Source organism: Emydura macquarii, unplaced genomic scaffold (assembly GCF_026122565.2).
Source record: "Emydura macquarii macquarii isolate MOO-44397 ecotype Brisbane River unplaced genomic scaffold, CSIRO-AGI_Emac_v2 contig_1253, whole genome shotgun sequence".
Classification (NCBI taxonomy): Eukaryota; Metazoa; Chordata; order Testudines; family Chelidae; genus Emydura; species Emydura macquarii.
In genome coordinates this window covers 47,831,242-47,843,828 of record NW_027131390.1, presented here as the reverse complement: position 1 = coordinate 47,843,828, position 12,587 = coordinate 47,831,242, and the positions used below count along the sequence as shown (strand labels likewise).

The 12,587-nt window shown below is 38.5% G+C and overlaps 1 protein-coding gene across 6 annotated transcripts in view; it reads left to right on the top strand.

Annotated features, from left to right (window-relative positions):
- SPAG16 (sperm associated antigen 16) overlaps window positions 1-12,587 on the top strand; it is a 667,175-nt gene that overhangs the window by 461,642 nt on the left and 192,946 nt on the right. For all 6 annotated transcript variants that reach the window (XM_067548711.1, XM_067548708.1, XM_067548713.1 and 3 more), the window contains one exon: window positions 7,177-7,303. In XM_067548711.1, coding sequence (XP_067404812.1) covers window positions 7,177-7,303 — 127 coding nt within the window. The remainder of the gene's footprint in view (window positions 1-7,176; window positions 7,304-12,587) is intronic.

The window sequence follows — 12,587 nt, the reverse complement described above, 5'->3', positions numbered from 1 at the left end:
GAAGATGTGTTCACCAAATGCCCCCTATCTGCAAATATTTGTTTTTAGTCTGAATCCTTCGTGAGCTATTAGATGTCGCTGAATATACAAACAAGGCACTGCTGTCCCTATCTATCCTGGGCAGAGCCCAAGCATAATTTTTTCAGGCCCAATACAAACTTGTAACATGGGCCCCATCCCACAGACATACCATAATCCCTTATCCCATACATACAATCTCATGAGCCATGAACATTTTTTCCCTCGTGGTAATGGAGGTTTGCAGCTTGGGCCAGGGCCTCCGGGCCCCGATAAAGTGTACCCGTTTCCCCCCCCCAATGTGGGGGCCCTGATCTTGGATCGCTCTTTGCGTGTCCTATGTGTTGTTTAGTCCCATATGTTTGCCCTCTCTGCGGCGTGTTCAATGGAGGAATTCTTTCAAATTACAGAAATGCAACAAAGATAATTTTTAGACTAGGAGAAACATGCAAGGAGCTAAGATCCTGGAAGGTCCAGTAAATTTCCAAGACAAGCCTCCAGTATCACAACTAGATTATTTTCCTGTTCTTTTTGAATGTTTCTGTTGAACAGTGCATTAACACCACCCAAACTCAAACATTGCTCATGCCCTGAGCTGCTCCCCATAGGTAGATCCGGGCACCCCATGGAGAATGGGATACTATGTGCGTAGAAGGGTTTGCCTTCATTGAGCTCACTGCAAGGGGAGAGCCAAAATAGCATTCTGCATTCCCTCTTCCAGCACTGTGCTAGCTGTTAGCCAACAAAAAAATATCCCCAGAACTGCTGTGACTTCATTGTTTATGTTGGCACCAGATTATATTGTTGCATAAACAAATGGCCTGATCTTGCTTCCATTGAAATGAATGGGAGTTTTGCCATTGACTTCACTGTGAACCAAGGCAGGACCAATTATATTTTTTTTATCATGGCAAGACAATTTATAACATGGTGTCAAATAATAGGTGCCATGTTAAATTCAGCTCCATTCAAAATACAGGGAAAGTATGTTTGCCAAGTTTCTGAAAAGAAAACTGCCATCAGTGTAAATTAAAATGCTTCAGCAAACCCAGCAAGACCAAAATGTAAGCTCTTAAAAATGACTTGTATCTTTTTAATTAAAAGGGAAGCAGTTTGAACCATCTCAGAACTTGATTATTTTAAGAATGGACATACCACAGTTAAATTATGAGACTCATCCATTTTCATTTTTCTCAAGGAGGTATAACAGAAGACTATAATAATAGTTTATTACTGACTTATGAAATTGCAGAGTCAGAAGAAATGTGTTCATTTATATATCTAGAAAATATTAGGAAAACATTGTACCATGTTGGGGTGGGGGTTCCTCTTGTTGTTTCTAGCAACCTTTGCTTTGATATTAGTGGACTCAGTGGAGGGAAGAGTGGAGAATTTTAGCTTAACAGTTAAGACTGTATTTCTTCAGGGATTGGTTTCTTTTTACATGCCCAATTTGTTGTGTACTGGGCTGAGGGTTTGGACTGCCAACCTCCTATGGTGATAAACGAAGGCCCAATCCAGTGCCCACTGAAGTCAAAGTCAAAACTTGATTGCCTTCAGTGGGAGCAGGATTGGGTTGCTACACTGTAGTAACCAATCTCCAGCCACTGCTTGCTTTACTCCCATGACTAGTCCCACAAACTCAATGGGATTGCTACAACGAATAATGAGAGAAATGGCACTTAATCTTAATTTTACCCACCAGTGTGCCTAAAAAGAGTACAATGAGAAAATCCAGCCATTGAATAAGGCAGTGTAATTGCAGTTATGAGGCTTAGTGACTTAAGGCTAGACTCTGCAAATTGATCCGTCCAGGTAGGTCTCCTAAATCATCACTGAAGATAAGGGACTGCCCGGGCAGATTTATTTGCAGAGGATAGCCGCTGATGTTGGTAGAGGATTTTGAAGATGAAAATACTCTAAATTCTGAGTTTTATTAATATAAATTATTTATACAACCAATTAGCTGATCATCATTATATTTCTAAGTGTATGTAAATTTACATCAGAGAAGAGAATTTCTGTACTTTTGCAAAAATAATAATAAGCACCTATGTACTCCAGCACTTTTCTTCTTTGAAGCACTGTGAAAACCTTAATTAAACAGAAACTGTAAACTGAGTATTCAGAATTAGAGCATAACTTTATTTTATTGAAGGGAGGTAATAAAAGCATATCTTGTATTGAGCTGAATGGCTCATACTGGCAATATCATAGACATCTATATCTTTTCTAAGACAAATATGCTTTATAGAGGACGTCTCCGCTCATCAATGTCTTATGAAACCTTGATTATGTATAGTGAATTAATGGGTCAAGAAAAAAATCATTGTTATAAGTGATGGTAGGCACTTTTTATTGAAATACTAGTAGTTTCATATTCTTGACATGAATAATTGGATGTGTCATATGTGAAGCTACCTAGAAATAAAGTAGAGGTAATAAAATGTAGAGACATGATAGGATGTATTTATAACATCATAAAACAAACTGGCATTTTAATGTCTTAAGCCAACCCATTTGCTATACTTGTTTTTTGATCTTGGCTACAAAGATTCTGTGCCTGACTTAAACATGTTTTGGAGATAAAGTCACATAGTGGGTAAGTGATAGGATATGTTTCTGTTGATGGCATTCTCCTTTTTATTGGCCTAATTCTATCAGTTTAACAGGTTTGGAAGATGAGATTGGTGTGTCATCCTACAAAACTTTCACAGAACTACTGTGTGTAGATTCTTTGTTAATCACTTTGTGGTGCAAATTTCCCGCACATTTAGTTGATAGCAAAGACCGTTCAGATGGTAGGATGTTATGTGTAGTTATGAAAAAGGAGCTTAGTGTTTTTTCCATGTCATGATTTGAGAAATCAATTGATAAGAAAGATGCTGTTGTTTGAGGGTATTAATGCTTTTGATAATTTTGGTATGGATGGTATGTGAAGGGGCTGTGACTGAAACCCTGATTCAGAGCACATGCTTAAATCCCATTAACTTCAGTGGTACTTAAGTATGTGCTTATGTGCCTTTTGTGAATCACGGCCTAATATGGCATTGGAATAAAATAAGTTGCACTGTGTTTATTACATCATTAAAGTTGTGTCCGTGCTTCATGACCTTTTTTCAGTTGTAACTTACTACACAAGGCCTCATCTCAAGATTAATTATTTAATTTTTTATCATTTCTTTAATTTAAGAAGATCAGCTGTAGTTGATTCTATTTTTAAAAGGGTCATAATTTCTCTAGGTTTAATTACCAGTTTGTGTTGATTAATTAGCATGAACACCACCGTTGGCTGATCCCTTTATACCTAATAGTCATCCTACAGCTTGGGTTTTGCTATTTTCAGAAAGCAACTCTGGGTGGAAGTTGGTAGCTGACAAAGTAGCAAGGTGTTGGAATTGGTTTGTCCTGTTTAGTCTGGTTGGGCAAAGTGCCAATAAAGTACCTGCAGCTGCCATTTTAGCAATTTTTACAAAGTGGTATTCAAAGTTGCCAAGCCCAAATATTCAATAGTCATAAGTCAGGACCCCCCAAATCAAGAATTTTTTAAAAATTAACAATTTGGGTTGTTGCTATTTGCCTTCTGTTTTTTAAGGTACACTGGGGTGACATTTTTGTGCTGTTCTCTGCTAATATGAGGTCTAAAAACTTATTTTAAAAAATGAAAGCAGAGATACTCATGTATTTATATGACTCCAGTAGCTGGGTCTATAAGGAAACTGCTAAGTTGTTACAAATACCTCACCTACCATGAATAGGAGGTTTCCTCTGTTTTATGAGCTGCCTAGTTAAGCCCATCTGTAATGAGTGTGTGTTTTATAAGGAGAAAAGGCCAGAGCCCAGTTCTGCTCTTTGTTTCATCAGGCTATATCTGGAGCAACTGGTTTTAGAACAATGGAGTTTCTCTGGATTTACTCCATGTCAACGAGTGTAGAATCTGGTCTATTGTGTATAAAATGTGCCAGAATCAGTTGGTATATTGCGTCAAACCAAGTTTTCTTTTTCCAGAGCAGAACATCTAGATAAAAGTTTTCCCTTCCTATTAGAAGTGAGCTTGTGTGCAAGAAATAAAGTCACATTTAAATTATATCTCAGCTGGACGGGAAGATGAGTTTGTTTTATGTAGCAGTCAGAGGTTCTCAGAAATATCAGTCAGTCAGTTACCAGAGTGGTAAATTAAATCTGGAGTGTGAGACAACTTGCTCATTACTACACATTGATATGGAGGTTGCAAAGAGAGAGAGAGAGAGAGAGAGCTGCATCAAGCCTAAGTGTTTGTGTTTTTGATGGAAATGTACAACTCATTTCCTTCCCTTCCACTGCTGTTATGGTCTGTCACTTTAGTCCATTTTCACCTTGCTACGGCTTTCTGAATGGGCCTTCCTGCTATGGCACCTAATTAATCTCTCACAAGTCTGTTCTTGCAGCTGGTCTGCCTGGGATGCACCCTCTCTTAGGCCTCCTGAACAATACTCTTCCTCCCTCCCCACCCCTCTGTTGTTGCTCTCCCATCCCACAAAGAGATGAGATGTAGTGCTCAGCTAGCTTTTTGGGGAAGAGTATGATATCAATCCTCTTATTATTCTACTGTACAGAAGTAAATCCCCCAAAGTGCACTCATCCTCACTCTAGCTCTCTTTTCTTCTTCTTCTAATCGGACATAATGTGACATTAAGATATAAACTGGCCTACATTTTCAAAAATTCCAGGTGGGCATTCAGCATCACCAGTCAACACTTTAAAGTGTTCTGACTAAGAGAAAATGCTGAGTACCCACCATGTGAAAATCAGGTTCCCTTAAGGGATATCAGATTGGGCACCTGAAAATTGTTGGTCACTTTTGAAAATGTAGAGATACCAATACCCGCGTGCATGTATATATATCTGTCCTGTTGGTTAAAACAGTGTGACCCTGGGGAATATAAAACATAATAAGTTATTTTATCACTATATATCAAATAATCTGAACATCAGACAAACTATGCAGTAATCTCTAAAAACCAGAAAGCTACATGTATGACATAAATAACAGATTCTTTAACTTGGATCCTCGTTACAAAATAACACATACTATGCTATATATAATAATTAATATATAAGATAGTATAATGTAATATCTAGAATAATATGTAATTACTTTGTGTAATATACAATGTACTTGAAATATCTTTCTTGGGTAAAATTTCCATTTAGAAAGCAGCTATATGCATGTGCACGCACACAAACACAAACTACTACATCTTCTGCAAAAACTATATTGATCTTCAGATGCATAGCAGCATATACCTTCTAACCTGGAAAATGGAAAGGGATCTTAAGTAGGTCTTGGGAGCTCACTTTGCTCTGGCAGATCAGTGTGAACCTCTGGCAAAACTCCTCAAGCTCTCCTGGTCCGTATCATATCTCCAATGATTTTTTAGTACAAAAAATCTAGAAGAGCTCTATGAGTCTTCTGGCATCATGCAGGTATGAAATACCCCACAAAATCTTTAATTCCCTCTGTGACAGCCTTCTAAAGAGAATACTGTAAGAAATTTGACCTTTTTCAGTTGAGACCCCCAGTAATTTAATTTGCCAGCCCAACGTATTCAGTAGCCAGCACAGAACTAGTGTGTTTCCAGTTATCAAACCACATGTGCAATGAATAAAATACTAAACTAACACTGCAAATTACAGTGGGCAGTGATGGCTGACTGCTTTCAGTTTGTTTGTTTGTCTACCCCTCTTTATTTGAGGGACTAGGACATACAGGACAGAACTGATGACATTACTAATTGTAAAATTCTTGTCTGTACGTGTGTATTAAATTAATCTTTTTGAAACCTTACATAGTAACAAAAAGTTGGAAACTGGCTTGACAAGCAAGAAAGGATGCAACAACTAGTTATGGGCAAAAAGGAATTGCTTTTGGGTTTTCATAAGATCATTATCTTCCCCATCCAAACTGTTTCAGAAGCAGGGATGAGTTCTCATCCTCTTTTACTGGAAACCCCAAAGTTTCAGAGCAAAGAAGAGCTGGTTAAATGTTTCTGGTTTGGACCCATCTATGCTTACAATACTAATATCCCTTTTCCATGCCCTTGTACCTGACCTTCACTAATCCTAATATCAATCTTGGTAAAGCAAAGTAAATAATAACAATAAAAATCAAATCAAATCAGTGCTTTGAACAGGCCTTGCACTTCTGAACTGAGGCTCTTATTTCACAGATCATAGAAATATAGGGCTGGAAGGGACTTCAAGAGATCATCAAGTTCAGTCTCCTGTGCTGAGTCAAGACGAAGTGAACCTAGACTATCCCTGACAGGTCCAATCTTTTTAAAAACCTCCAGTGATGGGGATTCTACAATCTCCTATGGAAGCCTATTCCATTGCTTACCTATCCTAATAGCTAGAAAGATTTTCCTAATATCTAACCTCAAACACTCTCCTTCCTTCAGTGTACATGGGGAACAGTTAATCATAGTTCCCCTTACAACATCCCTTAACATACTTGAAGACAGTTATCAGTGTCCCTTCAGTATTCTTTTCTCAAGACTCAGCATGCACAATTTTTTTAACTTTTCCTTACTGTAGATATACAGTCTGTGTAAATGCTCTTTGAAGTATCAGTAGGGTGGTAACTTATTTCACACTCTTTTGATCTTTATTCTTTTTCTCTCCAATGCAGTAGATACCTCTCAACCTTTCAAAATTTCAAATAACTTCATAGAAAGCTTAGGGAACATTTTAATGATGGTTGTTTTAGCCTGTGCTATAAACCTTCCACTGTGTACTAACGTCTTTGAAAATAGTAACTAAAACTATGTCTACACCAGAGCCTATATCAGCATAACTTATGTCACTCGGGAGTGCGAAAAAACCACCTCCTGAGCGATGTAAGTAACACCAATATAAGCCTCAGGTGCACAGCACTATGTAGGCGGGAGAACTTCTCCCACCAACATTACTTCTCCCACTTATGGAGATGGTTTTATTATTCCGACGGAAGAGCTCTCTCTCGTTGGCATGGAGCATCTTCACCAGCGCTGTACCTATAGACATGGCCTTAGACAATTAACTATATTTTAAATTTGATTCTTTTTCACTGCCATTGTCTAGACTGCTCATTCTCTTTAATGGCAAGAGCTTTATTTCTGTCATGGTTTTCTTTTACAGTGAGAGGTGCAGATACACCATGCGTGGCCATAAGGATTCGGTCAATAGTATAGAGTTTCTTCCATTCTCCAACATCATTCTCACCAGCTCTGCAGACAAGACCTTATCTCTCTGGGATGCCAGAACAGTGAGTAAACTGTGGTTTTGTACACTTTCTGAATTTATGGAAGTTAGTGCAAATACAATGGTTGATTAATGCAAAAGAAGAATGAAAGCCAGTGCAGAAAATCAACAGATGTGTTATTAGGGGACTTGGTAGTAGCATACAGAGCCTTTCCTGCATGGCTCCGGTCAAAAGCCCCTAAGGGCCCTTGAACACAAAGTCAGTGGCTTCAGCAAACTGTCCTTGACTTCTGAATAACAATAGTTTCTTTCAACAACTGATCTCTAATCGATGTAAGTAGCTAGGGACTGCTGCTTGCAACGGCAAGTGGCAGAAGTTCCAGCAACCGTCAGAGGCAGAAAGAAGGGACTGGGGGCCCGCGGGGTCAGCAGTGCCCTTTATACCGCGACATGAGCGCGGCACTCCAGGGGGCGCCTGAGCTGGCCCTGCAGGGCTTGCTAGGGAAAAAGGTTCCGGGAATCTGTGCACGGGGTGCGCACACACCTAAATTGGAATGGATATGAGCAACACATCTCGAAGAACAACAGTTACTGGTAAGTAACCTTGTTTTCCTCTTTAGTATTATATACTGACCAAAAATTTAGTACTCTGTAACAGCACTTTGGTGGCCTCTGAAATACGTTGGTCATCACAGTACATTTGCTAATACACAGATATCAACATCACAGAAATAACGGCCACACTTAGATTCAATTGTTGTCTTTATTGGCTTTCTTAGCAGAAAGACTGAGGGCTGAATCCTAACATTATAACTTACCCTTTCAGAATGGAGTTGAGAACACTCTGTGTGCAGAAGACTGCACTACTACAGCCCTGGTGTATTTATTCTGCAAATAGAACAGCTGTCAGTGAGTTCTGTCTGGCATCTTTCATAAGCATTCAAATTCATTTTAAATTATTTATAAAGAAAATGTAGAAATGAAGAATGGTGGGGGGGATAGGGACGAATAAAGGATATAATTGTGTGTAGGTCTAATACGTTTATTTTTCTTTTGGAGGGAATGGCCTTCATAACTTACTTCTGACTCTCTCTGGGTCATTCTCTCATGAAGGGGAATATATCACTGTGGCCACTGCCTGAAAATGTGCAGCTTTCCCTTTCATTCTTTCCTAGCCTCACTTTTTCCTATGTGATAAATACCAGGATTGATAGGCATTGACACAGTATATACTGTACAAAATATATGCATGATGCTCGATACGTTGCAACCCCTTGATCTCTGTTCTTTTCAGTCAACACCAGAATGTTTACACCTAATTGATGTTTAAATATCTGCATCTAATTGATAAGGAATGTAATAACAAAAGTTCATTTAGGAATAAAATAAGAGGGATTTCCACCTCCCCATGGGAAACACAAAGTAGAGGGCCAAACGGGGAAAGCACATCCACCACCATGGTATTCCTCCTACACTGTGGGAATTCTGAAGTAGCTTGTTGAACTGTCATTATGGCCCCTTTGCAATACTGTAGCAGCACAAAGGAACCAGAACCTGGCACAGAATGCAGAAGATCATGTTGGTGTGAGAAGTAATTATGTGGGGGATGAAAGAGGAAGAAAAAAAATCTGTGTATTAAAAGTCATTGCTGTAATAGTTACGCAAATGTTAGAGGAGAAAGAGAAGTTTGCATGAAGGGGACAGTGGGGTACTCTGAAGTTCATTAGCCACTTTCTATTTATGGATCATAGAAACAGACAGGATAAAGGTAATTTAATAAGAATCATGAGCATTAAGCCCAGCAAGTTAAAGTGAAGTCAATCAAGACTCATTGTTCTTAGATATGAAAGTTTCTGAGGAAGTTTGACATCAAAGTATGAATAATTCAAAAGAAAAGTGAATATTGAAATACAAAAAGAGTTAAAACTTAATTGAAAAAAAGAACTTTGTTTATATTAAAATAACTTTTTAACCATAACTTAATGTCACATTATCAATAAAATCTCACCAATATTGCTTTGTTCACTAACAAAATTAGTCAGTTACAGATACAGCATTCACTATGGTTTGTCCTTTACTAAACTTGGAATTAACTCTGTCCAATGTTAGTTCACCTGCACTGGTTTTCAACAATGAATACTTTTCTAGTGTAGAAAAAGCCTTTATCCAAACATAGTATATGTTTAAAATTGTTTTGCACGTTTACTCTATTTGTGTCCCTCAGGATATCTTGCAAATTTAAGATAAGTTGTTCATATTTGGAAAGCACTTGAAATGTCTAGTTCATTATGAACACCTTATTTCTTTTACATATACTGAATGATCAGGTTATACTAATGGTCTCTTCCAGAAACACGGAAAACAATTTAGTCACATTAGTCAGACTGGAACAATGCATTTTTCCACCTCTCTGGGATCAATTAGTATTAAGGCATACACCTAAAGATGTTCTTTAATGAAACATGAAAATTATACTCTGGTTTATTTTCCTATAAATTGGGTTTAAAGCTTCTGTTCACATTATTAATCACATCTTGCTCTTAAATCATTAGCCCAAGTCAACTCTCTATTATTAAACATAATGGATGCAGAGAACAGCACGTCAATTCAGTCGAAGTCAAATGGACAGATCAGCTCTGAATTTCAGAGGAAAATGGAACATAAATTTTTATAATCACAAGGCTTAACCTATAAAACATCTTGCAGAGTTGGGAAATTAATGAAATTTGCATGGGGTTTTTTTTCTAATAGCAAGCATGGTTTGTTCCAGCAGGCTGAAAATATTCCAGGATTTAATTAATATTAAATAGGAAAGAAGCATTTTGTTTTCAGGAAAATAAGATTATGAAGGATTAAATAATATTTAGATGATCATGGATCTTTCCAAAGTTTTGGAAAGAAACAACATATTGAATTTGAAATGGAAGCATCTTAATATGGCCGAAGTCCTGTTGGATTACATCACTGTAACAGAGGGCACAATTCAGTAGTGGAATCTCTTGGCAATAAAGCTGAAGATTTTTGTGCTAAGCAAAGTTGTTGAATTTATTTCTCTCTTTTTGCCAGTTTCATAGAATATTCTGAACATTTTTATGCTGTCACATCAGAGTGAACATCTTCCCTTCTTGGGAATTGCAATATGTATCCAATGTTAAATGTAAGACATGTGAGAGAACTTCAAGCCCCTAAAGCACACTTCACCTGCATGGATAGTTCTGTCCAAGATAAGATGACTGCCATTCATCTGTATTTCTCACATTCTAGTGCTAATCAAATTTGTTTGAAGAAAATAAAAACGAGTCCGAATATCCAGTCATCTCAGCCTGCCTCTATGCTGAGCTTTCAACAAATTGGATGAAAAGAAACAAACAAACAAAAAAATTCAAAGCATGTATTTGTCTATATATGTGAAGTCATATTTAATTTATAAACTGCTTTATCCACTATCTGAGGTAAAAATATGTCAAATTTTGTAACTGGAGATTTCACATTCTGCAACTGGTATGTAATAGTAGTTGCCATTAAAAAGTTAACATTTACTAATAGTAACACACTGTGGTGTGATCTTGCAGAGACTTACACATGTACTTAGCATTACCCATCTGAATAATTCCATTGACTCAGTGGGACTACTTGTGTGTAAAATTAAGTATATGCATAACTCTTTGCAGAATTAGGGCCATACTGTGCGTAATTTGTATTCTAACTATAGGGAAATACTAGGTAACTGAGATATCATTCTGTAGTTACTGCTGGCAAATGTTGACTCTTCAATGGCAACCACTGTAATTAAACCATGTGTAGTACAATTTATGTCATTATCCATGATTTGCTTTCAGATTTTGGCAGTTATTTTGCAGCACAATCTAACAATTTCAAACATGCTTTTTATTCTTCCATATTCTGTCTGCAGCAGAATGCTAGCATAATAACACAGGTGATGCCATTCCTATCCTGCTGTGAAGCTAACATTCCTGGCATTCAAATAGGAAGGCAGCAAGCATGTCAGATTTTTACTGTTTGAGTTAAAAATGACTTAAACATTAGTAAAACAGCTCAGCACAACAGTGGCCAATCTTATGTCCAAACTCTATGCATCAAACCTTATCAATGACAGTAATTTGTGGACTGAACAGCACAGTCTAAAGCTAAAAGCTCTGAAGTAGTGTGGTGTCTTTGATGAATAATGTAGACACCCACCACAGCAGAAGAGGAAGAAAACTGGATAGACTGTCCAAAACACTGACACTTCTGCTTTGACTGCAGCAAATAACTCCCATTAGTGCTAACTCATTTTCTTAGAGCCTGTATCAGGAAGGTCTGATGACCAACTGGGCTAGTGTTCAGGTCATGGCTGTACAGTTTTTACCATCCCTGTGTGCTCCAGTTTCTCCCCCAGGAGCTCTGTCACTACAGAGAAGCAGGGTGGCAAGGTAGGGGGACCCAGGTCCTACAGGTTTATCAGAGTGCCCAGTCAAGTCATTGAGCTATCCCAAATTATGTTTTCCCCTGTGTCACTTTCTACCAGTCTGGAATTCTTCAGGTTAGGGTATCATCAGAGGCGTAGCAGACTCCCCTGGGTCTCTTAGTGTCCTGTTCTCTTAGGGCTTTCAACTTGAAATCCAAGTCCCTGCTGCTAGAGCAGCCCTCACAAAGCTGTTGCTGTCCCTGGCAGAGCTCTCAGCATTAGCCTTGCATCCTGTTGCCACATGCAGCTCATTCCCCTCTCTCTTGGGTACCAGCATCCTTTTTAATTGTGCCCTGCACCTGTTGAGAGGTGGGACATTCCTTAGCTCAGTATTTCTCTGTTCCCAGCCTTTGTTCAGTGGTGGGTCTGAAAGCCCTGTCACAAGCCCTTCCCACCACTTTCAGAATCCCTGGGCTACTTATGTTGACACCCTCACTTACTCCCCATCTCAGAAAAAGAAGTCTGCATTTTTCTGATCTTTTCCATTTCAATGCAGTACGTCAAAGCAGTATGGTTGAGGGACGAATACCACCTCATGATTTGGGGGTTATGGTCCTTCATGGATTGTAGCCATCCTAGGAATGCAAGGCCCCCACAGCCCACAATAGTGCTAGAGCCTCCTTCTCTATCAGTGAATAATCAGCTTTTCAGGGAAGAAGCTTCCTGCTAAGATATAGGACAGGATGCTCCTGTCCCCCTACTTTTTGTGACTGTACAGATCCAAGACCAATATCCGATGCATCTGTTCCTAAAATAAAAGGCTTTGAAAAGTCGGGATGAAATAAAAAGTGTTCCTTGAACCAGCAATATTTTTTAGCACATGGAAGGCTCAGTCGCAGGCATTGGTCGACCAGATCTTCCCGGATGAGGCGTCTTTTAG